Source organism: Sorex araneus, chromosome 3 (assembly GCF_027595985.1).
Source record: "Sorex araneus isolate mSorAra2 chromosome 3, mSorAra2.pri, whole genome shotgun sequence".
Classification (NCBI taxonomy): domain Eukaryota; kingdom Metazoa; phylum Chordata; class Mammalia; order Eulipotyphla; family Soricidae; genus Sorex; species Sorex araneus.
This window is the reverse complement of record NC_073304.1, coordinates 230,685,703-230,713,402: the sequence shown is the minus strand read 5'-3', so window position 1 is coordinate 230,713,402 and position 27,700 is coordinate 230,685,703. Positions and strand designations below refer to the sequence as shown.

At 42.3% G+C, this 27,700-nt stretch overlaps 1 protein-coding gene across 2 annotated transcripts; it reads right to left on the bottom strand.

Annotated features, from left to right (window-relative positions):
• Positions 1 to 27,187, bottom strand: KCNJ16 (potassium inwardly rectifying channel subfamily J member 16). Of its 2 annotated transcripts, none has more exons than XM_055131272.1 (2): positions 27,001 to 27,187; positions 1 to 1,362 (listed from the first exon to the last, which is right to left on the bottom strand). In XM_055131272.1, exon 2 carries the CDS (start codon positions 1,263 to 1,265, stop codon positions 3 to 5), a length of 1,263 nt encoding a protein of 420 aa, XP_054987247.1. In that variant the 5' UTR covers positions 1,266 to 1,362; positions 27,001 to 27,187; the 3' UTR covers positions 1 to 2. The 2 variants fall into 2 exon arrangements, with proteins under 2 accessions (XP_054987247.1, XP_004618083.2); XM_004618026.2 differs by lacking the exon at positions 27,001 to 27,187 and adding an exon at positions 1,876 to 2,144.
• Positions 27,188 to 27,700: the final 513 nt, after the last annotated feature.

Genomic DNA, 27,700 nt, shown 5'->3' with positions numbered 1-27,700 from the left:
AACTACATTTGAGATTCTACAGAGATCCTATTCAAAGTCAGAAGAGCTTTCTGATAAGGGGCTTCCTTACACTCATCTGTGGCACAGCTGGTGGTCTCCTCTGGGTTCTCACAGCTGCTGACGATGGCCACTGCACTAAAGGACCTCCTTCTGACCTTGGTGTCAGATGTCCCAGATGCTCTCACTGGCGGGACCTCCTTTTCAATATGATGCAGCTGCTGGTCTTTCCAATCCAGCTGTTTGGCACTGCAGAAGGGCGCGTAGACTTCCACGCTTCCCTCGAACTGTAAGCAGTTCACCTTGTAGTACTTCCTCTTCACTTCCAAGACATCATTAAACCGATGGCCCCAGAGAATTTCCCGAGGTATGTAGGAACTCCTGGATTGGTGGGATGTCCCGGTGGAATCCCCGGTATAGATAAATGTCACCAAGATCTCAAAGTTATCTTTGGCCACCGCTTTCCGGTCAAGAGCGTACAGGGGGCTCTCATGATCGATTTCGTGGACAATTGTGACTGGGGTCACCAGGATGATCTGGTCATTGACTAACTTCAGGTCTTTGAAGGCCATTGTCATCCGCCCCTCACTGTCTTCCGTGTAACGCAGGAGTTGGGCTCTGACGGTCCCTTCTACCACGTGGTTGGGTCGGAAATCTCCAATGCGCCACATGAGACAAAGTTTCCCATCTCTCATGCCGATGAGCGCAAAGTAGCTGAAGCGAATGGTCTGGGCTCTCTTGCGTGCCGTTGCCATCTTGGCCAAGGCTGCGCCAATGATGAAGGTATTGATGATGCAGCTGAGAATGGACTGGAGGATCACCATCAGCACGGCCATGGAGCATTCCTCGGTGACGCAGCGGTACCCATAGCCGATGGTGGTTTGGGTCTCCAGGGAGAATAGAAACGCGCCCGTGAAGGAATGGACGTTATCCACGCAAGGAGTGATGTCCGGATCACTCAGCAGATCTCCGTGGTGGAAGGCTATCAGCCAAAAGATGGAGCCAAAGATCAGCCAGGACAGGACGTACGACAAAGAAAAGATCACAAACATATGGCGCCACTTGGTGTCCACCAGCGTGGTGAAGATGTCCACCACGTAGCTGCCCCATTCTCCAAAAATGTGCTTGAAGTACACATTGCAACTGCCGTCTTTGTGGAGCAGACGCCGCCTGGCTCTTCTCTTTTCTGCTATAACGTGCTCCGGTGGGTAACCTGGGTACTTGGAGTCCATATTCACAATGGGATAGTTGCTGCTATAATAACTCATTCTTTCTTGTGTCAAGGTCGGGAGAATCCAGGCAGTCTGGCGGTCGGAACAGTTGTAGGTGTACTGCTCTTTGTGGCCTTGGGTTTTCAGTTAAAACCTGAAAAGAAAAGAGGAAAAAAAAAAAAGAACCCCACTTTAGTCTTTCATTCCCATCATTCTAGCAATTTGCCGGATTGGAGGCAATTTCATGCCATCTGAAAGAGCTGAGACTTCATTTGAAACAGTAGAGACACTCGCTATTGATTACTCATTGCAGTGTAGAATTCAACTCAGTCATTATAGGAACAAAATATGCAATTAGAGAAAATAACATTTTTATATATGTGGGAGGCTCGAGTCAACACTGTGATTATTGCAAATGAAGCCTCACTGCCTTTTCTGACCCACCATAAGGGGGGAAAAAGAGAGAGAGAGAAAATCCTTATTTTTGTACACTTCTGGCATAAGGGCATTTAGTAAACAAACTAATGACTAATGCATAATAGAAGAAAGCAATAATTCAGATCTTTGTCCAGCAGTCTTACAAGTATGCTTGCCACTTAAGGCAGCTGATTGCGCTTAGAAGAAAGAGGCAATTTGAGATTCTACCCTCAGATAAAATGGAACTTACGTGCTGGTTGCTGTCATCATTTATCTTTAGCTCCGGCATCGAAGCTTCCCATTTCTTCCATGCAGATTTTCCTTCCTTGTGAACTTCCCCCAACAGCACAGAACTGACAGGTACCCTAGGTCTAATGAAACTCCCTTCCCATTGCCTTGAGTTTTGAGAAGGGAATCAAAAATCTTTCTTAAACCCAAAGGAGTTAAAACCACTCCCAAGTAAGCTTTCACTAAGGTATAAGATTGCTCTGTCTTTGTCTCATAGCAGCTATCTCTTTTTCTCCCCTACTCCTTTTTTTTTTTTTTTTTTGGCAGTGCAAGCTCTTCTTCCCTCTGAATAGAAGCCGAAAAGTTGCCAGAGAGTTGCCAGTCTTGCTTCTCTCTTAAAGGGAGCACACAACTATTAGAACCTAACTCTCTAGATTGCCAAGATGTGCTGCATGCTTTTCTGGGCATCTCTGGGCAAAATCATTTTTCTCTCCAACCAAAGTGTTTTTTTTTTAAATCCAGCAAATAGGCAGCCCTGATGATGACCTCTATAATAGAGGTCCATGGCCTTTCCAGCTTATGTGTGAGCTGAAATTTTACATTGCAGTATGAATTGTTTTGTCATTACTTCGATGTAAAAAAAAAAAAAAGCAAAGTAGCTGGGGCCTACTTTTAGGGTTTTGGTCATTCTCAGTCTATGCTTTTCACCTAATCTCCCTGAGTTCCAAGGGAAGAGAGTGAAGAGAAGACTTTAGAAGATCTGGCTTCTCGGATGGACAGAAAAATACAGCGGAAGTTGTATTCCTAACCTGCTTGGAGATCAACCCAGGAATCTGATCCCTAAGCACATACCCAGTACTTGCCCTACTACAGAAAAGGTAGTAAGAGTTAACTCCCCCCTCCAGTCAGAGGGAATCAGTTTCCCTCTTCCCCAGAGATCAGACCCATTTTACAATAAACACTTTGTTTGGAGGACCACTGCGAGGATGGACTCTGCTAAAAGCCGGACAGTCCTATTAAAGGTACAAGGATCTTGCCACTTGCCCACCCCCACCCCTTTTACCCACCCCTTTTACACCAGACCTCAAGATCTGTTTTGTCTCTCCCGTCTGCAAATCGGGCTGGAGCCATAGCACAGCAGGTAGGGTGTTTGCCTTCAGGCGGCCGACCAGAGTTCGATTCTTCCATCCCTCTCGGAGAGCCCGGCAAGCTTCCAAGAGTATCCCACCCACACAGCAGAGCCTGGCAAGCTCCCTGTGGCGTATTCGATATGCCAAAAACAGGAACAAGTCTCACATGGAGATGTTACTGGTGCCTGCTCAAGCAAATCAATGAGCAATGGGATGACAGTGACAGTGACAGTCTGCAAATCATGGGGGTCTTACAATATCATGAATGACAGTGTATCCTTTCAGGGAAAAATGTTTACTGGGACATTGAACGTAAGACATTTCTATAAATGTGGGTCCCCAAATATTTCTTTCAGGGACTAAAGAAATAGTAGACTATGCAAGGAACTTGCCTTGTAGGCGGCCGTCCCAGGGTTCAATCCCCAGAACCATATATGGTCCCCTGAGTCCCATCAGGAATGATCCCTGAGTGAAGAGTCAGGAGTAAACCCAGAGCACTGTTGGGAGTGGTCCATAAACAATAATAACAACAAAAATTATAAATATATATTTTTCTTTGTAGGTACCTATGTGCTTTGTTTTTGAAGGATACTTCACAAACAAGCTATACCAGGGTTCTCTCTCACCTCATAATTCTGCACATGAGAAATGACCTATTGATAACAAAAGATCTATATAATGCAAATAAAAAAGCATATTTGGAGATAAGAATCCTGCTTCCAACCCAGATCCTTTAAGGCAGTGGCAGATCCACATCGTGGGAGCCTGAGAATAAGAAAGCACAGTTCATAAATCAAGTGCTACTGTGTGACTTTGCTCTTTTCTTCTGCCAGGAGAAAAAAGAAAGGTTTTTGTATTTGAAATGGCATTTGGCTGGCAACGTTTTGAATGCTGGTGGTGCCAGCAACTGTTATAAACAAGTCGTTTTAAAAACACCTCAACAGTATGCTAATTGGGAAATGGATTTCCAATTAATGCAAGCTACAAGTGAGCAAATTCAGATTATTGCTGAATAATGGAACAATTTCAGGGAAACAAATTGCTGTGATAATTCCATCCCAATTCTACCATGTTATTACTGTAGCTCAATTCTTCTACTGGTACATTTTAACTTACCGAAAGAAAAACTCTCATTAGATGCTATTTAGGTCTTTAAACTTTATTCATCTAGTCTTTGTTTCTCAAGCCATGCAAGCGTGCATTTTCTGGAAGACAATTGTCCACATGCCAAATCATAGGTTACAATGAAATGAACCATTCTCAACCCTCAATATGAGCAAAGACACAGAGAGACCCTTTGTGCTAAAGTCTAGACAAAACAACATTCCTATCTTTTTCTTTTTTTCTGTTTTTTTTTTTTTTTTTTTTTGCTTTTTGGGTCACACCCAGCGATGCTCAGGGGTTACTGAGGAATTACTCCTGGAGGTGCTCGGGGGACCATATGAGATGCTGGGAATTCCAGGTGGGTCTCGCACACAAGGCAAATGCCCTAACCGCTGTGCTATTGCTCCAGCCCCAACATTCCTGTCGCTGTCACTGTCATCCCGTTGCTCATCCATTTGTTCGAGCGGGCACCAGTAACATCTCTCACTGTGAGACCTGTTGTTACTGTTTTTGGCATATCCAGTACGCCATGGGTAGCTTTCCAGGCTCTGCCGCGCGGGCTCGATACTCTCGGTAGCTTGCCGGGCTCTCCGAGAGGGGCGGAGGAATGGAACACAGGGCCTGAGGCGTGAAAGGCGAACGCCCTACGGCTGTGCTATCGCTCCAGCCCCCAACATTCCTATTTTGTGTAAAATATTGCACCTGAGAATTTCCTAGTTACTTGGTATTCAATCATGAAAGACAGGAATTTATTAACTGTTCATTCTCTAACCAACATTTTCTTAGGATTAAAAAACTAGCTTTTAAAGTGTCAATGTTTTCATGATCTTGAGGTCTCCACTAATTTCACTATGGAAAAGCATTTGCAATGTCCTTCTTTTCTCTGTTTTTCATCTCGAGGTCCTTGTTCTCTGTGCCATTTTTATCGATCACGAAGTTTAGGTTTTTTTTAAAAAAAATTAAAATGGAAATGAGTCAGAAAGAAAGAGACAGACATAGAAAGATTGCACTCATATGTGGAATATAATGTAACTGAGAAGTACAAGTTGGCAACGATGCAACTTCTGGCAGATATCTCTCTGGACTTAGTTGCTAAAATACTAAATTACAGAAACCCAAAACTGAGAGGCCGCTAAGTGTGGTCACTCGACCTCATACCTCTTCATCCTCAGCAATGGAAAACAAATTATCTAATGCTTCCTTTTCAGCAGGTCTGACTTTAGGGGAGAGACTCTCCAAACAATAATAGTGAGTTTTGTTGAAATATTGTATGCAATCAAAGTGAAAGTAAAGTGAAATTTATTAGTTACACAGGCGGGGGGGCTAAGGGTGGGGGGGTAGGGGCGTGGGGGGGTTAGGGGTGTGGGGGGGCGGGGTGGAGCTATACTGGGATTCTTGGTGGTGGAATATGAGCACTGGTGAAGGGATGGGTATTCGAGCATTGTATAACTGAGATTTAAACCTGAAAACTTTGTAACTTTCCACATGGTGACTCAATAAAAAAATAAATAAATAAATAAAAATTAAAATGGGCTGGAGCGATAGCACAGTGGCAGGGCATTTGCCTTGCAAGCGGCCAACCTGGATTTGATTCCTCCACCCCTCTCAGAGAGCCTGGCAAGCTACCAAGAGTATCTTGCCTGCACAGCAGAGCCTGGCAAGCTACCTGTGGCGCATTCCATATGCCAAAAAAAAAAAAAGTAACAAAATTAAAAATAGAAACATGAGGATTGAAGAGACACTACAGAAGGTGAGGCACTTGCCTTGCATCAACCTATCATGTTTCAATTTCCAGCAATATATATGGTTTTCTGAGCTCTGCCAGGGGTCATTCCTGAGCATGGAGCCAGAAATAATCTCCTGGGAACTGTGACCCATTCAACCTCCCAACCCCCTTCACACACACACACACACACACACACACACACACGAACACATATAGACACACAAAGAAATACAATCATTGTCATCTCAGAATATCAATTTTATATTAAGTATACATATATGTTTCTTTTAAGTATATATTTATATTAAGTATAAATATAGTTATATTCCATATAAATATGGAATATCAATTTTATATTAAATATAGATAGAAAATGCTGAACCAGGTAAGACTCCCTTATAGAAAAGTCTCCAACTATTTTGCTAGACACTTAAGCCCCGTTTTGCTATGTCATGGAGTTCTTTTATTGCTGTCCTTGGAGTCAGACCTGTACAGTTGGAGGAATGTGTTTTTCTGAGAACACCGTTCAAGCTCAGTACATGCCCTTATGAAAGTAACAGTCCTGGATTTACTACATCCCATAGATATCTGAGAGAGGAAAAAGTGGAAAAGACCTGCTAGCTCAATCCAGCACAGCTTTTATGGGACCTTGCTCTTTTTACTCAAGACATTTAAAAAGGTTGCAAGAGTGCCAGAGAGAGCTCTGTAGGGGAACCATTGACTCTAGCAAGTGTGAAGTGCAAATTCAATCCTCGGGGCGTCCCCCTCCCCCCATCTGCCTGAATGTCCTTGCTATTTTGGAAACCCCCAGTATCAAAACAAATTATGATTTCTGGAGTGATTCTGGCATTTGCTAGCCGTTGTGTGTGCACACTGTGGATTGTGGATTGAAGAGTGCAATCCCAGAGGCAAGACTCATCATAGGTAAGCACCACAGCCTGATGTACGACATCAGTTGATTAGGGCAGCTAAAGGCAAAATAACAACCACAATTAAGTGGTGTGTGTGTAAGAGAGAGAGAGAGAGAGAGAGAGAAGAGAGAGAGAGAGAGAGGAGAGAGGAGAGAGAGAGACTCTGCCCTTGTCCTCTGTACCACCATTATTATAGAAACAACAACAGGAAGAGGAAAGGGAAGGAGTAACAGAAATGTTTCATATTTACTTGAACTGTTTTAGGTTCTTTGTATGCAATTAAAAAAAAGTGTGCACCAACTGAGCTTATTTCGATACAGCAAAGAATATTTTCTGCAAAATAAATGTGCGTCATCAGGATCTCTCTCTTCCTCTGCCTGCCGAAAGTCTGCCAAAAGCCAGGCTCGGCGATTCTGAAAGCACCCCTTTGCTCTTTAGCCATATTCTCAAATCCAACTCTTCACCGGTCAGAAAACTCTTGACATAGAAGGTTTTCATTAGCAGGTGGAAGGCACCAGGATGCAATGGCACTCTGCCCGTTAAATCTGACCTTGTCTCTAGTATGTGCCTCATAGAACTGTATTACTATGATAGCAATTAATCTCTGTGTGATCTGAGATGTGCACCAAATCATGGTCTAAACCAACATGCCCATTATAAATGATGTTCGTAGGAAATGAGAGATGAAACAATACCTCATTTACCAGGTAAATGGCTTGCACAGAAATCTCATAATCAAGTGACTCACCGAGTAACTAGGTAACTAGCAGAGAAGATAAATTTTACTGGAAACATGAGGACTGAGTAGGAACATGGCAGAGGAGAAAATGTCACCTAAATTCCTAGTACAAGTTATTGTTTCTTTTCTTTTCTTTTCTTTTTTGGAGGGGGTCACACCCAGCAATGCACAGGGGTTGCTCCTGGCTCATGCACTCAGGAATTACTTCTAGCAGTGCTTGGGGGAACCATATGGGATGCTGGGAATTGAATCCATGTTGGCCGTGTGCAACGCAAACGTCCTACCCGCTGTGCTATCACTCCAGGCCCAGGGGATTGTTTTTCAGGAGAGACCTGTGTAGAAATGAGGTGTATGGAGAGGGACCTAGGAGGGTGTAGGTGATATATCAGGAGAGTATCTGCCAGTAGACTCTGCTTTCTGAAAAGAGATGGAAGAAGATTATCAATGAGTTAAGACAGAACCCAAGGAAAGCTTGGTTATTTTTGCTCAACCTACCCCATGACTGCTGTCTTGAAATTATGCCCGAGTTTTATCTTGCCAGGAATTCTTATAAGGTGGAGCTCTTAATTCAGATATTAAACATCTGCTTTACCTAGAATCTCCTGGGTACTGTCCTTCATGATCCAAATACTCCCTGTTTCCCTGATTTGAAACAATTTCCTCTTTGTTGACCAACTCCTGACTTTCTCACATTTCCTTTTCAGCAGGTATCATTCCTTGGTGGTAGGTTGAAGGTTGACCTAGAGCTTCTCTTACTTTGTTCTCTTCTCCCTCCTCACCTTACCCTCCAACACTGGTCCTGTTTCCCAGTGACTGAGGTGTTTAACTCTTTCCTGACTGCACTGTAGATTATCTCCTGCTGCATCAGCCAAGGAACACCCTGTGCCACTTTGGGATGCAAAAAGCACTTTATGCTGTCAGCAAACAATTCAAATGAAGGAAGGATCTGTGGGAAGGAATGGATATTCCACATCCTTGCACTGCTGGTAACTTTCTCCAGAGAACCTCTTCTAGTTCGAAGTTCCCTTAAGCAATATACACACCCTACGGATCAATCCTGCCTTACTCTAAACAACACCATTTTGTAAAAATGTAGAAAAAACTTGGAGCCTGGAATTATGTTTCCCCACTTTCCCAATGTTAAATTCATACCCAAATAATCTAAATTATGATCTTAAATGGTTTTGTCTTGAGAATCAAAAAATATGAAATAAAATGTCTGTTTGATTTCCAGAGGAAACATGAATTCCAGGTATGTGCCCAAGTAACTTTTCTCTGAACTTTCAGTATCCCAATCCACAATATGGAATCATAATGTTGATGGTGTTCATGACCACTGATGATCTTACGAATGACCAGAAGATCAGAATGACCTATTAAATTAAATTTCCCTGTCAGGTTCACATTTTGTACTTAGTAATATTTCATAGATGTAAATCCATAAGTACTTCTTTTTTTCTCAATAAATAAACATATCATTTAACTGTTTTGAAGAGCTTCTGGGCCTGGAGCGATAGCACAGCGGGTAGGGCGTTCACCTTGCACGCAGCTGACCCGTGTTCGATTCCTTCTCCTGTCTCAGAGAGCCCGGCAAGCTACCGAGAGTATCCCACCCGCATGGCACAGCCTGGCAAGCTACCTGTGGCATATTGGATATGCCAAAAACAGTAACAACAAGTCTCACAATGAGAGACGTTACTGGTGCCCGCTCAAACAAATGGATGAGCAACAGGATGACAGTGACAGTGACAGAAGAGCTTCTGATTGCAAGGTAGCAGGGCTAGCAATATGTGCTTCTCAATAGGTATTTCTATTTAACTTCAAGCTGTCACCACTGTTTCCTACTAGTATGCCATTTTTCTATCATTTCCCCAAATTCCTGGACTGGAACTGGATCATTTTCCTATTTTTTTTTTGTGGGGGGGTCACAGCTTGATCCAATGGCAAATGGGAGATTTCATATTCCTCATCTTCAACACACACATACAAATACACACAAACACACCCTTACCACATACATGCACACACACAAATAACGTTACCACATACACACACACACAACACATAGTAAGTTTACAAATTTAATTGTTATTTGCTCCGAGGTACCAACGTAAGAGAAACAAGACTTACAAGTGTGGGGGCTGGAGCAATAGCACAGCGGGTAGGGCGTTTGCCTTGCATGCGGCCGACCTGGGTTCAATTCCCAGCATCCCATATGGTCCCCTGAGCACGGCCAGGGGTAATTCCTGAGTGCAGAGCCAGGAGTAACCCCTGTGCATCGCCGGGTGTGACCCAAAAACAAACAAACAAAAAAGACTTAGAAGTGTGGTCTATTTCAGAGTTAAAGATGTTCCTCGGGTGATTATCATGCTTGTTCTTTGACATAAGTGGTCTCTACATCTGTACATGCTTTGTTAAGATGGCTGTCAGGGTTTCTCTTGCTCTTATCTAAAAATAAGCCTTCCCCTCCCTGTCTTGGTCCAATGCTAAGCCTAGACTTGACTGTGTGCTCGCTGGCTCTGGGTGGCCGCCAATGTTGGAGTTGGTGAGATATTAGTGATCCTAAGACCACATTTCCCTTATATGAAAGGAAAGTAATTCCCGTGCGGCATCTAAGATTCTCCCAGGGCGGGGATGTGCTACTGTTTTCCTTCTTGCTCTATTTATTATTCTTAAAATTCAATTTGCTAAAGAGACTCTGCCCTGAGCAGTGTTCACTCCCTTATGAATGACAGTGAATGGTTCCACGGCTAGGGAATTTGTATTTGAGGATCTAGAGCATCCATAAACAGGAGAACAATGAGAGGAGATAACCACTGCAGATAGTGTCGAGAAGAAAGCCAACTGGAACTGTACCAAGAGGGGCCTAGAGGAGGAAGGCTGCCTTTCATTCCCTAGGATGGTCTCCGTCAGAGGAAGTCAGGCAGAGGCCCTGGCAGTCCAGCCGAGACCAGCAACCACGTCTCCACTTCTGACTTCTGGTTTAGGTCTGAATTTCCTCATCTCAGGCTAAGCGTTCCTCTAGTATGTATTTGAGGCATAGTCAGCAGCTGGCTGTCACTGTTCCTAGGTGCCATTTGTCTACCTCGTGCATCCTTTGTCTAAGTTAATTTTAAATCCTGGTTCTCATAAGAGACTCTCTTTACAGGAACTCATCTACATTTTATCACTGGAATTGGAATTTTTCTGATAGGTTAAAAACCTGGTCTTACCTGAATTATGTAACCTTTCTAACTGATTTCTTGCCAGTTTTTATTCAGAGGGATTTGAGGGGACTTTTGTTCTTCTTTGGGGTAGGGGGGTGGGGAAGAGTTGAACCACACTGGCAGTGCTCAGAGGCTATTTCTGGCTCTCTGAGACCTCTCTCAGAGATCCAGGAGTTACTTGGACCACACAATATTCTGTGCCAAGAAATAAAACAAGGGGTTGGTAACATAAAAGGTAAGTGCTTTACCACCTGAATAATATCCCTGCCCCCCTCCCCCATGATTATTTTGACCATAATTAAAGTATCTCTTGGATTAGCATGTGACAGAGGCCAAGATCCACAATAAGGTTCTATAGAGGCTGATCAAAGAATTGAAATATGGAAATCAAAGACTCCAGTCAAGGAACGGCTATAGAGCATCTGACTCATCGGATGCCAACATCTTGCAAAATCTTTAGGTCAATTGTATTTGTTCAAAACACAGGGATAATAATAGACTTCTCTCAGAATGTCTTTGAAAGGATTTTTTTTTTTTTAATATTTGGATCACACTTGGTGATGCACAGGGGTGACTCCTGGTTTTGCACTCAGGAATTACTGCTGGTGGTGCTCAGGGGACCATATAGGATGCTGGGGATTGAACCCAGGTTGGCTACCTGCAAGGCAAATGCCCTCCCCACTGCTCCAGCCCCTGTAAGGATTTTTTTATGTAATAAAGTACATAGAAAATGTAATGACCAGCATGTAAGAAGCATTCCTTATATGCCTTTCTCTGACCCTTCGCTTTAAGAACCATTCTTCTGTTTCTTGTAATTGCTCTTGCAACTAGGTTATTATCTAGTATGGGACAGATGGATGACGGAACTGCAATCTGAAAGATCAATCAGAGTCATTACACAAAAATGAAAATGAATGTCTGAGAAAGAGGAGCAGCATTTACAAAGCCTCTGACTCATAGATGCACAGGGCATGTTTCCCAAAGGACTTCACTGGAAAAAAAAAAAAGGCTAGGAGAGAACGGAGAATTCTGAAGTGAAAAGAGAGATAGAAACATGACAGAAATAACCTCGCAGGTAAAGCCAACTATCACATCTTCATTAGTCGCAAAGACTGTCTCAGAGATCCATGTCTGCCCTTGCTGCATGCACTCCAACCTGCTCTCATGTCAAAATAAAATCCAAACATGCCACTCCCTTGCTTGAAACCTTGGCAGTTAATTTGCATAATCCGCATAGAGGATAGACCTAATAATCTGTCTAAATTGGGTACCTCTCTCCTCTGGAAAGTTATCTCCTGTTTTTTTTCCTCCTTGGTCTTCACTGAAGCTCTTTTTCACTAATGTAGAAGTCAGAAAACTACATGCTAAAGGACCTAATTGGCTCTTTGATGGTTTGTTTGTTTGTTTGTTTGTAAATTAAGCCTTATGGGCACTAGGGCATTGTTGATTAGCTAGAGCCTTGCTTCTATCTTGTTGGTGATGACTTTTGTGCGCCTCTTACTGCTGAATGGTTGAATCCATACAACAGAAATCACAAGATCCACTGAGCCCAAGATTTTTTTCCCTTGGTTTCTTGGCCCACACCTGGTGGTGTTCAGGACCTACTCCTGGCTCTGTGCTCCAGCATCACTCTTGGCAAGACTCTGGGGACCATATAGGGTGCTGGGGATTGAGTGCCCCACGTGCAAAGCAACCTGTGCCTGTGGCACTATCTCTCTGTCTATGAGTCCAACACTTTTATTATCTTGCTCTTTACTGAAAAAGCGTGCTCAGCTTCACATTTATGTCCAAAGAAAGAATATGTTCCTGTCACTGGGCCTTTGCACTTGCTTTTCTCTTTCAGTGTCCTCCTTTCAATGAAGGCTGCTCTGATGAAGATGTAAACTTAAACCTTCCCCCGGGGCATTGTTCTGTCTCATAAACATGCTGTGTTCATTCCCAACTTCCTCCTGACTGTTCTTTGGTCAGCTTGTCCCCCCTCCCCCCGACCCCGGCCAACAGTCTCCTTTGTCTTATTTACCACAATTTCTCTAGTGCAATTTCTAAAGTGCAAGATCACTTTGTGATCTTGGCCTCTGGGCTCAACGGTACCCAGGAGCAGAGATCCTCAGCCTGTGTCCCCCAATCTTGGGTGACCAAGAAGGAGTCACACCCATAAGCCACCTCCTGCCCTCCTGTGGACACCAGATAATCTCCTCATTGGCCACCCTCCAGAAATCACGGCTTCTCCAAAAAGGGAGCATAAAATAAGGCCCCCATAACCATGCCACTGGACTTTGCGCCTGGCTTTTTCTACTAAGGGCACTCTGCCCCAAGAGACCCAGCCCTGGCAGCCGACCGCCACTACCCAACCGCCGCCACACTCCAGGCCACTTTCCACATGCTCCAGCCGAGCCTCACACATGAGTGAACATATTCCCGGACCACGTGGCCGCAAAGCAGCCACGTGACACATCATCATAAAGGGATATATATATATATATATATATATATATATATATATATATATATATATATATATATCAGAGAGGCCCGCAAGCTACCAAGGTATCCTGCCTGCATGGCAGAGCCTGGCAAGCTCTCCGTGGCATATTCAATATGTCAAAAACAGTAACAATAACAGGTCTCATTCCCCTGACCCTGAAAGAGCCTCCAATCGTTTGGAAAGACGAGTAAGGAGAGATCTCAAGGCTGAGACGAATGGAGACGTTACTGGTGCCCGCTCCAAGTAAATTGATGAACAATGGGATAACAGTGATGACAGTGATGACCACAATTTCCCTAGAGCATTATGTGACACTGAGGCAATCAGTACTTGTACCTATGCTTTAGAAGAAGGGATCAATAAATAATTCAACAAAAAAGAATGTTTCTCCTCAAGGAAATTTCAGTCCTGAGGAAAGAGAACAATGAAAACCATCATTGTCTACAATTCTCCAAACACCCATGCTCAATTCCTTTCGTTCATTGTGCCTCTACCCTGTCCTAGCTTTCTGCCAGGAGGATGTTTTTCTTTTTGAAGTTAGATGATTTACTTGTGTTTGGCTACTTCCTTAGAGCTGTAGATCTCAGCGTGATAATTGCCTAATCATGATACAGAACTCCCTGGAAATCTGAAGTTAAAAACATGGAGGGCACTAGAAACTATTTAAAACATATAAGGCAATGATCGAGTTATTAGTGTCTCTTGTAAGACATGGAATAATCCATATTATTGCATGATCATTTTATAGATATAATCAAATACACGTAATAGAGATAAACTACCTATAAAAGGAAGATTGCATTTTAGAATTGTAGTCTATTAATTTGGGGTAGATCCTTCAGTTCTGCTTTAGTCCACTACTTATCCTAAAAAAATAACCACAGATAAGCACAGACCACTCATTTACAAAGCTATTTGTAGTAGCAAAGTTTGGCTACAGCTCAGCCATTGAATAAGTAGGGGTTTGTTTCCTCAGTATTGGTACAATCATGTCATTACTCACAACTTTTAATGCCGCTATTAAAGTGATGGAGGAGAAAAAAAGCAGGGAGAAATGAAACATGCTTTTTACTGGGAAACAATGGAATTATAAAGCACCTTTTACAATTGACTTTTTTATTAGTTTAAACGTTTTTAAATATATTATTAAAAAGAGAATGACATACTACACATGTTTACTATGCTCCTCTCTATTTGGTATTCCTTTTCTTCTATTTCTCTAATTTGTAAATTTTTAACACTCTGTAATGAACATTCTTCATTTCAAAATTAAATAAAAGAAGGTATTTTCAGATGATACTTTGAAGTGTAGCAATTGTGAGGTACCGCGAAGGGCAAACAAACCCATAGCAATCTAAAAGCATTTATTAGAACTTTTTAAAGGCAACTATAAATAGCTCAGAAAGGCAGACAGTCTTACAGACGTTTCAAGTCAGACATCGATGCTGTAATTTTTGCTGGAACAATTCACAGAAACAAATGTAGTGACATTTAATTCATCTAAGTAAAACCAGATCTCATTTAAAACAAGAAAAGGGGCGGGAGCAGAAGGGGTCAGGTCATATTTAGCCACTGGAGACCAATTGTAGAAATCATGAAAGCCGCTCGTAACAAATCAAGGGTACATAAAGCAGAGTTAGAGTTAAACAGGCATCAGATGCAGTTCCCCTCCCCGGTACCTCCTTTTCTCCCATCCCCATCCCAAAACCATATTAAATTGTAATACCTTCCCTTTTTTGGCTCGGCATAGCAAAGTCTGTTTTAGGTATCATTTATCTTAATATTTTCAATAATTTTGGAAAGAAAAAGTCAAAAAAAAATTTGCAACTTTACTAATAGAAAGCCTGTGTGAATAGACCCTTAAAGTCATTGAAATGAGTTAATATTGGAGGAGTAACTCCTTGTTTATGATAATCTGCCTAAATAGCTCACCCTAATGAATTCTTAGTTCATATTGATGAGTTTCCAGTCTCGTTCAGATGCATCCTATGAGCAATATAGCAGGCCAGTGTTTAATTTAATTTTAATTTTGTTTTGTTTTTGTTTTCATGCCACACCCAGAGTTGCTCAAGGAATGCTCCTGGTTCTGTGCTCAGGGATTACTCCTGGTTGTGTTCAGGGGACCAGCGGGATGCACTAAGGGTTGACAGCATTCAAGGCAATCACCTTTATGCCTTCACTGGCCCTTTCAATGGCCCTGAAACATGTTTCTCCACAGTCCTAGAAGAGCATGTTGTGCCACATGTTATGTCTGGGTACCACCGCAAGCGCTCTGATTCTGTTGAGTCCTAATTCATCCTTGTGAGTCTTCATGACACAGATCTGTTAGTTCAAAATTTTAAGAACTGAAACTCGAGTGGACATGTCAGAGTTGGGTTTTGGCAGACTGAGTTTCCATGCCAGCACTTTTCCTGTGTGCTTTTGCACAAATGATTTAAAGTCTTGAAGCCTCTTTTGTCCAAGTGAGAAATGCAGATCACGGGAAAGCTAGGATGAATCAATGAATGTGTATTCCCAAATGTTCTTTCACAGTACCTGGTATTTAATAAATATTTAATTGCAATGCTAATAAACTAGGACAGAAGTTCATGACATATATAGATATAGATATAGATATAGATACATATATATCACTTGTAGTCCCGTTGATCTTCGATTTGCTCTAGCAGGCACCAGTAATGTCTCCATTTGTCCCTGTCGTGTGCTAGTGCAGACCAATGATATCTGCTTGCTCCAGGAACAGGAAGAGCCTCAAATTGTTCATTCAGGGATTTGACGAAGAAATCTGACCATGTAGTTGGTGGGCGGCCACGAGGTCTTCTGACGTCCCGTGGAATCCAGTCAGTAACAGCTCTAGTCCAGCGGTCATCTCTGAATCGCATTATATGACCGGTCCATCTGATTTTTGATGCCTTGGCAAACGAGACAGCATCCCTGATTTTTGACCATCGACGGAGGTCAGAACTCTGGATTCCTTCTTTCACTTGAGTGAGACATGATATTCCTAGCATAGCTCTTTCAACTCCTCTTTGGGATATCCTAACAGCATTCTCATCTTGTTTCATTCTGTTTCATCTCATTCCTCTCCAGCCCATATATATATATGATATATATGGGCTGGAACAATAGTACAGTGGGTAGGGCATTTGCCTTGAACTCGGCCGACCCGGGTTCGATTCCTCCTCCCCTCTTGGAGAGCCTGGCAAGCTACCCATAGCATATTCGATATGCCAAAACCAGTAACAAGTCTCACAATGTGATGTTACTGATGCCTACTTGAGCAAATCGATAAACAATGGGATGATAGTGATACAGTGATACAGTGATTAAATATATGGGAATATGAAGTGATGATGGGGGACAGAGACAAAAAGAGAAATTCTTATCTGCCTTTCTTTTTTCTCACTAAAAACAGTCATTTCCAGGCCTTGTTTGAATTTTTCAAACAAGCATCTATTATTTTGCAATAACCTTTAGGGAGACATGACATAGCTTTCCCCAAAACCACAAGAATCATAGAGTGCTTTTGTATTTGTTAAACACCTTTCCCCAGCAAATGCCAGGTTACCTATAACTGACCTTTAAGTCAGTCAGACTCTTTCTGGACCCATATAGTTGGGTTTGGGAGCAGTTTTGGTTGAATCCTTTAATTCCAAAGTAAATATAATTTACAAAAATCTTATTTGTGCCATGCCTTTTGACCCTCTCAAAATTTGGTATTTATGTTATTCCAACAGAAAACCAAGTTATAGCTCTTAATTGCTATCTTCCCATTTTGTGAGAACTGTCTGCAAATTGTCCTCTTTGGCAATTTACTATAAGTCTATTTATTAGTCTATTAAGTCTGTGGGGAATCTTTGAGCTCACAGATGTGATATTCTAGTAGACAAGGAACTCCCTGGAGAGTGTCTACAATTTCTGTGACCTTTGAATGATTGAGTTTCTGTTTTAAGCTGTTAAAATGAAAACTCAGGACATCTTTATTGGGGGAGAAAAATAAAAGGACCGTTATTGACTCTTAGCTCAATTCCCTTTTTCCCTTGTGGATACAGATAAAATGAGAAGGCCTTAAAATACAAGACAAAAGATCTTTCTAGGAAGATCCAGATAGATAGCTCTTTAAGACAACACCTTAAATCCTATGTTGGCTATCAGACAAGATTAGCTTTCTATCAGCCCGAGCCTTTCAAGGGCACTTAGAAAGAATGTTTTGGCACTTACTACAGATAATACAATTTAGGTAGTAGGCAAGTCAGTGCATATGATAGACTCTTGAATTTCTATTCATTTTATTTAACTGAGCTCTCCACCAGTTATACTTCTGTTTCCAATGAATGTCAAAGAAGAATGATCAATCTTTCTACTGAGTTGAAGGGTTTAATTGCATTATCTATGAATGCCTATATACATATATCCAAGACAGTATGAAGTCTCTTGAAAAAAAGAATATTGGTCTCAGGATTTCCGAATCTAAAATATTCAGTGTGAGGGACACAGGGGAGTTGAGTTTAGGGAGGATTGGGAATATTTTTCCCTAAAATCTCATAGGAAGATGCTTAAACTTTTAATGTCATTTAGCTAAACAGATCAGTGCCTATAATGAACTGGAAAAGATCATAAAAATAGCCTTTGTGTATTCTTTAATTCAATAAAAATCTAACTAAATCTGACGCATTGTGAGGCTTTTTATTGAGAATTAGGAGGACTGCTTTTCATTTCAATTGAAATAAGTAGATTATTACAAAGGAGGCATCTGAAAGGGAAGGTAGGATGCTATTTCCACATACACGGGCATGATTTTATAGCCCTCAAAGATAGGTAAACAGGTTGAAGAAATTTCGCCAGCATTTAAGGTATAAAGAAGCTTCTCCAGAATTCTGCTTCTTTGGTTAATTTCTGATTTTCTAAGCCAACGAAGAGAGACGGTGCTATAGATAAGCCATAGAGAACAAGTGGTGAGAAATCAATTTGCATTTGACTTGGAATAAATCACATGCTTTTGAAATAATGCTCCATTTATGTACATTACAGGCTATTTAAATGATTTTCTGTTCTCTCAGTTTAAACTACCAGACAGGCAGGATGTAATCAAGGGGAACATTCTACGTAGTTGAGCAAAAAACAGTTTAAGAATTTTTATTTTTATTTCCTTTAGCTAATTCATCCAGCAGATAATCTGCCTATGGAAATTTGAGTGGTGCTTGGCTTGAGCAAATACATTTCCCACATCCAAAACAAAATTTATTCCTTGCCAAGAATGTATGCAGCATAGTTGCATGGAAAAAATATTTCCATTATAATTTGAAAATTCCACATCTTTGAGTTACTGATTTTATGAAAAATTACTCATGATATTTGTAACTATAGGCAGCATAGCTTCACTTTATTTGGGGTTGATTTGAGAAGGGAACAGAGAGGATTATTTTCTCTGGCAGTAAAATCAGCTTTTGCTTTGACTTAATCAAAACACCACACTGCATCCACATAAGGTGAATAATTGGCTGTCATCCCGTCGCTCATTGATTTGTTTGAGCGGGCACCAGTAACGTCTCTCATTAAGAGACTTATTGTTACTGTTTTATGAAAAATTCATTCCACTGATGAGCCTTGGCACTTCTTCAGAACTTCAAAAAATTTAATAGAAGGGATACCCGAGAGATAATACAGTGGGTAAGACATTTGCTTTGCATTCAGCTGACCTATGTTCAATGCACAGCTCTGCATACACAGCTCCAAGTCCCACCAGAAACAATCCGTGAGCACAGAGTCAGAAGTAATATCTGAGCACAGTCAGGTGTGACCCTCCCCTGTGCTCCCGCCCCCCATAAAACAAATATTAACAGAGAGATAAATATGCTAGGCAGAGATATAGGGGATCCTGGTCTATTCCCAAACATTATATGGCCTCTTGAACGTCACCAGATGTAACCTTGGAGGTCCTGAACACCTCCAGGTGTGGCCCTGAAGTTCCCTTGTACCCGACTGATAGGACCTTGGTGTCCATAGAACTGTTGGCCATCAGTGGCATTGCATCCTCAGGCACTTGCCTTGATCTATGGTCCAAATTGGTGGCAAATCACTAGGAGTGATCAGAGTTTACAACCATTCAGAGTTGACAACCAGAGGAAGAAATAAGTAGCTTTTTCCAGCAGAAAGTATTACACCATTGCCACTTGAACTCTCCATTCTCATATAGCTTTCCTGGTGAAAGTTAGAATATACGACTCCACTACAACAAACAAAACAGAAAATCCAATGGTGAGATCACCGAGTCCTTCCTGTCATTTGGAATTCACTTTTGGTGCCATCTTACCCTCTGTGCCTTCAGAGCTCTTCTTTCAAGATCTTCATGCTGGGTCACTTCCCTCTACTGGGAACAACTGCCCTGAGAAACGGATTCCTTTGCTTTAATCACAGACTGAAGATTAGAAAAATAAAGTCCTTCTTGCTAAGCTGTTAAATTGGGAAGTAAAAGAACTGGGATTGCACCCAAGTCCTTATGATGAGATTGTATAAGTGGTATAAAAAGGCTGATACCCTGAGCTGTGGAGTTGCCTATGTTTTCTCTAGGGAACTAAATGCAGGTTTCCTGGAACTAAAGTCATATACCAGCCCTGTAACTGCAAACACCACGGTTGTTGGGAGGTATTTTGGCATTGGTGGTTGTTTTTAAGCTTTCCTAAGCTGTTTCTACCCACTTTACTGATACTATCAGCCCCTTTATGTGCCCCAGAATCCATAAGCACAGGTAACTGCAAGTAACAACACCCCATCTGATCAAACTATTAAAAATGTAAGGAGTTGTGGGCCAGAGAGATATCATACAGCGGGTAAGACACTTCCCTTGCTGTAAAATAACACGCAACCCGCACGTGGTCCTGTGGAGGTTCTCCACACCTTGCAATGCAGCCAATCATGCTCCAGTTCTCAGCACCACACTAGGACTGATTCCCGAGCACAGAGCCAGAAGTTAGCCCAGATCACAAACAGGTATGGCTAAATACACACTAACTAAAATGTTAAGAGATGTTAGCAAGGAAAGCAGCTAAGGAATAATTCTTGCCTTAGGGCATTGCTCATTGGGTGGGGAGATATTATTAATGAGAGCTGATTGTGTGTGCTCATGTTATCAATGAGTGCTCATTTGGCGGGAGATATCCATAAGCACTAGTTTGGGAGGGAGGAATCTTATCAGTGTGAGCTAACTGGGTGAAACTCTTTACAAAGCAAATCATATCCAATGGTGAAATGATGCTGCCGATGGGTGGGCTGGAGGGAAGCCTTCTTGCATTTGCACACCCTTTGGGACCAAGCCAAAGTGTTTGAGCATAAAGAGACAAACAATGGAGTGTGGGTGATGTCACAGAGCATCCTGAGGAAAGCAGCAAGGATAATGCTTCCTACTGCTTGGATCCAAAGTACACAGACTTGCTTGGCATCAGTTCCTCCTGCAGTCAAAAACTTGACTACTGTGGGGGGTGGGGAGAATAAAAACACGGGGATGAACAGGTGTGTGTGTGTGTGTGTGAACATTCACATCCATGAATATATGTGCAGTGGGTTGGCGGAGGGAAAAGAGTTCTAATCTGTGAATGAAAGAATCAACATTCCCATAGGCTCTCTGTGCATGGTCTACTTGTTTATAAAATCTGACTTCTGGCAAGACAAACATAACATTAGCTTGTTGTCCTCCAGGACACTCTCAAACTGTGATCAAACATCTGCTTTGCCTTACAGAAATGGGTACTACTCTAGAGGAGGAGATTGGGAGAGGTGTGTAAGAGAGACCCTAAAACTAAAGAGCTTCAGGTTGATAGCGGCCCAGACCCACTGCATAGGCAGAATTTTTCCATAAAGGGAAATGCATGCCCACACAAGTGATAAAAAGGCTAGTCTGTGTGTTGGGACAAGGTTGAAACAAGAGAGATGGCTCAAACGGCTGATCACATTTTATATAAAACTTGGAAGCCCAAGTTTAATCTCTGGCACTACTTGGTCCCCTGGTCATTACTGGGAGCAGCAACTGAGAACATAGCAAGAATGAGCTCCTACACACTGCCAAGTGTGGTCCCAAAAACTAGGGAGAGAATGAAGGGGGGAAGAAAGGAAGGAAGGAAGAAGGAAGGAAGGAAGGAAGGAAGGAAGGAAGGAAGGAAGGAAGGAAGGAAGGAAGGAAGGAAGGAAGGAAGGGAGGAAGAAGGAAGGAAGGAAGGAAGGGAGGAAGAAGGAAGGAAGGAAGGAAGGAAGGGAGGAAGGAAGGAAGGAAGGAAAGAAGGAAGGAAAGAAGGAAGGGAGGAAGGTAGTGAGGAAGGAAGGGAGGGAGGAAGGAAGAAAGGGAGGAAGGGATGGAGGAAGGAAGGAAGGGAGGGAGGGAGGTAGTAAGGAAGGAAGGGAGGGAGGGAGGATGGAAGGAAGGAAGGAAGGAAGGAAGGAAGGAAGGAAGGAAGGAAGGAAGGAAGGAAGGAAGGAAGGAAGGAAGGAAGGAAGGGAGGAAGGGATGGAGGAAGGAAGGAAGGGAGGGAGGGAGGTAGTAAGGAAGGAAGGGAGGGAGGGAGGATGGAAGGAAGGAAGGAAGGAAGGAAGGAAGGAAGGAAGGAAGGAAGGAAGGAAGGAAGGAAGGAAAAGCGGGAGAGAGGGAGGGAAGGAGGAAGGAAGGAAGCAAGAAAGGAAGGAAGGAGGGAAGGAAAAGCGGGAGGGAGGGAGGGAAGGAGGAAGGAAGGAAGCAAGAAAGGAAGGAAGGAGGGAGGGAGGATGGAAGGAAGAAAGGAAGGAAGGAAGGAAGGAAGGAAGGAAGGAAGGAAGGAAGGAAGGAAGGAAGGAAGGAAGGAAGGAAGGAAGGAAGGAAAAGCGGGAGGGAGGGAGGGAGGGAGGGTGAGAGGGTAGGAGGAAGGAAGGAAGGAGAGAAGGAAGAAGGGAGGGAGGGAGGAAGGAAGGAAGGGATGGAGGAAGGGAGGGAGGGAGAAATGGAGGGAGGCAAGGAAGGAGGGAGAATAGGAAGGAGGGAGGGAAGGGAAGGAGGAAGAGATAAGCAGAAAAGGAAGAAGGAAGGAAACCTCTACTTATCAAAGTTTTTTTAAACTTTAGTGATTTGTTTTGTTTGACACCCTATAAGAAAAATACCTGCTTCTGATTAGGGACGAACTGTCCTTGAGACACAGCATAGGATGCAGCTAGCAGCATCGGTTACATTTCTCCTGGGTACCCGATATTCAGGTATGAATAGCAGCATTCCATTTTGTTAAGGATAAACCATTAAAAATTGACTAATGTATGGACTCAAAGGTAGAGATATTGGGATAAAAGAACTAAATGAAACCAAATTTCCTTCCCTAACTTAAGTCCTACACCTTCATGAGAAGAGAAGAGCTGGAGGCAGGATCAGGGAAAAGATGGCCAGTGAACCTGATTTGCGGGAAAAGGAGGACACCTAAGAACCAGGACCGAAGATACAGTCAGAGGAGCACCTGCTGCTGATGAGCCTTGGAGTCTCTTAGGTTTGCCAAGTTGACAGAACTCAAATTCAAAAACAAGAGGGTCATGCAAATGAAATTCAAAATTCTGGATTCACAGGATTGGGGAACTTTCCTGTAGGAAAATCTGACAATTGGTTACACTTGAAAAACAGCCCAGAATCTGGACAAATGGTACAGCATGCAGGACACTTGCCTTGCATGAAGCCAACCGGGGTTTAGCCCCCAAACACCCCATATAATTCGTGAAGCAACCATAAAGGTGACTCCTGAGTGCACAGCCAGGAGTGGGCAATGCCAGTTGAGGCCCCCTCAAACAAACAAAAAGCAACAACACAAAAAAAGTCCGGTCTTATGTTCAAAAATCCAGCAAAGATGTAACTATAGGAAAGGAAGGAGCAGCAAATGATATATGCATATGTATATGTGTATGCATAATATGATTTTCAGAGAACAGGACAGTGATTAAACTAACATTCCATTTTGTAGACATCTAATTTTGAGTAAGTCAGGATTATTTCATTATCAGTATTTCTGATCTTGGAGTAGAGTGTTGATCTGGAGATATGTCACATATGAAGTTTAATGTTTTATTCAGGGAATCTTATATTTATACAAAGCAGGCACTATGATGGTGAAATAGAGGAAAAGGCAAATCTTAGAGGCAATATTCTTCTGTATTCAAAGTTCAGGGGGAACCCAAAATAAGTGCTAGTAGGGATGTTTCTAAGGGGAGGGACACTTCTCAATTCTCCTGTCTTCCAGGGTGCACTAAATCTCATGGTATGCCAAGTCTTTTTATTAAGATTTTATTTTAATTGACTTTACTTTTTGACCACACCTCAGAAGATGCTCCTGGCTCTCTGCTCAAGTGCCATCCCTGATCCAGGGAGCACCTGGGATTGACAGCATACAAGGACAGAACCTTTTTTTTTTTTCTTTTTGGGTCACACCTGGCAATGCACAGGGGTTAATCCTGGCTCTGCACTCAGGAATTACTCCTGGCAGTGCTCAGGGGACCATATGGGATGCTGGGAATCACGCCCAGGTCGGCTGCATGCAAGGTAAACGCCCTACCCGCTGTGCTATCACTCCAGACCCCAAGGACAGCACCTTACTCCCCTACTAGCTCTCAGGAATTAAGTTATTTTATTGATGCATTCTTATTAGTTTATTAATACAGTTCAGGCCACATGCTTATAATAGTCTTAACATTTGTGATCTTGAAGTGCACATTTCCCATATCTCATTTTCATCAAAGCACCTGAGATCCTTCACCAATGTCCCTATGTCATTTCTAGTTTGTCTCACTATTCCCACAGTTTGGTAATCCAAATTTGGTAATCCAAGGCCAAGGGTTTTCCATCACTTGAAACTGTATATTTACTTGCGTTATTTCTCTATATGCCATAAATGAGTGAGGTCATCTGGTATTTGTCCTTAGCCCTCTGACTCACTACAGTGAACATCATAACCTTCCAGTTTCAGCCAAGTTGCAGTGAGTTGGAAGACTTCACCTTTTCTCTTTACTGTATGAGTGTCCTATGAGTATATGCCACAATGTGATTCCAGATTTATCTGCTGTTATACGTTTTAGTTGTCTTCATAGTCTGCCTATTATATTGAGAACCACATAGATATCCATATAGCTTTATAAGTTAATATGTATATGTGTGTTGGGGGTAGATGTCAAGAACTATGATGACTCTATATTTACTTGAGAAACCGCCATACTGTTTTCCATCTAGCCTATGTGTCATATCTTGAGAATGAACCAAATTAAGGCTCTGATGGTCTGGGTGTTAGGATGGGTTGTTCATGTTCTTGTCATAGCTTGTCATTCCAGATACACTTATATGGGATGCCAAGAAAATAGTGCGTTTACTGTAATCATTTGTATTTGACATTTCAGAATCGGACGATGGACTTCCTTTGATTTCCATCATGACCAGTTACCCATGTGAATTCAAACTCAGTTTATTTCCCCAATTGACATCCCTTTAAAAGATAATGGGAATTATGCAAATGAACTCAGAAGGCACTGCTGTTGTTTATTGGTAGAGAACCCACTCATGAAGATCAATAGATCAAGCACTTGGATGAAACAGGACCTTGATGCTTAGAAGTGAACATGAGGTCAATGGCAGGCAGCTATTTTGATGTGCTCCTATTTAAAAGATCAAAAAATGATGTGAAGTAAGTGTTTTGTGTTTACTGAACTAGTGTACATAGCTGTGTGTTGACAAAACTCTGTGTATACCAAAGAATGTTCTGGCCCTAACTCTCAAGTGACCCTTGTGACCCCCCTCATGCCAGCCCAGCCCAGCTCATATCATCCCTGACCTCAGTTGAATCGAGGGTTTTCAGAGGGGTGAGGCTCTGGGATGGAATGTAGATTTCTGAAAGCCATAATTGAATGTTGTTGGTTGGAAAACATTGGGTCTGGGGTAAGTTTCCAGAACTGTCTTTCAGATTGCAACAGGGTTTTAGCTTCCTCCTTACAAAATTAAAATTGGCTGATAAAGTCTAAAACCACAAAACAAGAGGTCTGTTCCTGACTGTATTAGTTATTTTTTCCCCTCCTCTCTAAAATAGAGCTAGTCCTTATTGTGTCCTCACTTAGTTGGGGTATGTTGTGTTTCAGGTGCCATATTGAATCAGATTAAAATCTGAAAAAAACAATCATCTTAAAGACTTGAAGAGAAGACAGTGGGAAGTTACTCAATGCCAGAGTCTCTACTGCTATAGATAAACAATTTGGGTTCTATTTTCAGTGTGACGTGTTTTCAGAACTTTGGGGGGATACTATCCATAGCTCGCTCTTGAATTCTCAGAATTATCTCAAGGCTTTCAGGAAGTAAGAGGGAAAAAAGTGTTAATATGCATTGGAATACTATGCAGCTGTTAGAAAAAATAAAGTCATGAAATTTGCTTGTAAATGGATGTATGTATAAAGTATCATGCTGAGTGAAATGAGTTAGGAGAGGAAACAGACATAGAATGATTGCACTCATTTGTGGGCTATAAAAAAATAAAACATAGTATGAGACTAATACCCAAGAACAATATAAACATGGTCCAGGAGGTTTGATTCACAGTTGGAAGCCCAACTCAAGTGCTGGGGTAAAAGGCAGCTGGGATGGAGAAGGAATCTCTATAACAATGGTAGTTGGGAATGATCACTCTGGATAAGAACTGTGTGCTGAAAGGGACAAGCATGATAACTTTTCAGCACCTGTATTGTAAAACATAAAGCACTAAAGGGGACAGAAAGAGGGAGAGGGAAAGAGAGAGGGAGAGAGAGAGACAAAGAGAGACAGAGAGAGACAGAGAGAGAGACAGAGAGAGAGACAGAGAGAGAGACAGAGAGAGAAGGGCCTGCCACAGAGGCAGGTTGGGGGTTGGGGTGGGGGTGGTGGGAAAAAAATTGGGGAAATGGATGGTGGGAAATGTACACTGGTGGAGAGATGGGTATTTGGACATTGTATTACTGAAACCCAGTCATAAACAGCTATGTAACTGTGTATCTCACAGTGATTCAATAAATAAATAAACAGCTTCTTGAATAAGTCATATATGTGATTAAACTCACGGCTAAGCATCTATATGGTCTTAAAGTTTCCAAGTCAACTCTATGATCTCCACCTCTGCCCCTTGTCTTCTGAAATAGAAGCATGCAAGCAGAAAGCCTAACAGATGTCTTTTACTCACATAGCAAGACTTCCCCATTGCAAATCGGAAGGCACGGAGGAGAAGGAAGGCATACAGAGTCAGAAAGCACAGTGCATTCATATCTAACCAGACTTCAGTGCCTGAGAAACTTATCACTTACGGAAGTCACCTTTCAGCTTTTATTTTCCTTGTTTTATTAATCACCTCTTTATAGTTTTCATTACAAAGTTATCATTAATTCCAAATCAAGGGCAGCGTATTTATCAAACAATTTCAAATTCTCTGTGGCACCTTGCTGTGCCCCTGCAACCATGGAAGAGTGACAGAGACATCCAAAAGGCCATTTTTTATGGATGTTTCCACAGGAAATTAAGGAGTCATCCTTGTTCACATTGTCCCACGTCAATAATATTCAGCTAAGTCATCGGGTTTTGAGCCTCTCTCTCTCTGAACGTTCCTTCCCTTAACTGGTCTATAAAGGGCTCTCCCATTCTAAGTCTGTTTGGTTCAGCACTCCCTTAAGACAATGGGAATGAAAAGAAAGATATTCTCAGCCATCCAGCAATAAGAGAAAACAAAAAGAAAACCAAAAGAAGCTCCTGGGGGTGCCAATTAGCAGATATACTCTCGCGGAAGGAGTTTCAGAGAAGAGGTGAGCAATTCGTTGAGTCTTGGACCACTTTGTCACCAGTTCCAGACCTTACCTCAGTTATAGCTGATGAAGTCCTGATCCAAACGCAGTGTTCTGGTCATCTTAGAAGCGCACGGCCAGGGGACCTTTCCGGGTTCCTTGTTCTCTGTTCCTTCATGCTTACTCTGAAGCTGCCAGCACCTAGCGTTTCTCCTAGAGATGAGAAACCTCACAGGAGAATCCGGCCCTTCTTGCCTTTCCGGACCCATTCACCACAGACAAAGGCGCCTGGGTTCTCAGCTTCACTTCAGTGAATCAATGCTTTCTTTGGTCGGTTCCCATGCCTACATGCAGTAATAGTCTTGCCCCTGGTGGCTCACACAATGTAAGACTCAAGAACAAATAAGCTCCCTCCCCACCCTCATTCCACCCTTGGACTTTTGAGAAAATATTTGTGAGCTTATTTTAACAAGGGTCTCCCATAATCGTCAGATGTCCAGATTTCCCCCTAAAGTTCTTACAGTTGCAAAAAAATAGTAGCTTATTGCACTGTACTGTACTGAACTATTTTGTTACTAAGTCTTCCAGGATTTGTACTTCTTTTCCAGTGTATTCTTGAATATAGGCACTCTATTATTGTCACAGTAAAGATTTGTCTACACAAATACACACCCTATCTATGTAATTCCACACCTCAAACAAACGGCCACTTGCCCAGTATTTTATATGGGTTCCAAGAAAGTATGAGTCTGTATAAGACCATTGGCAAGCCA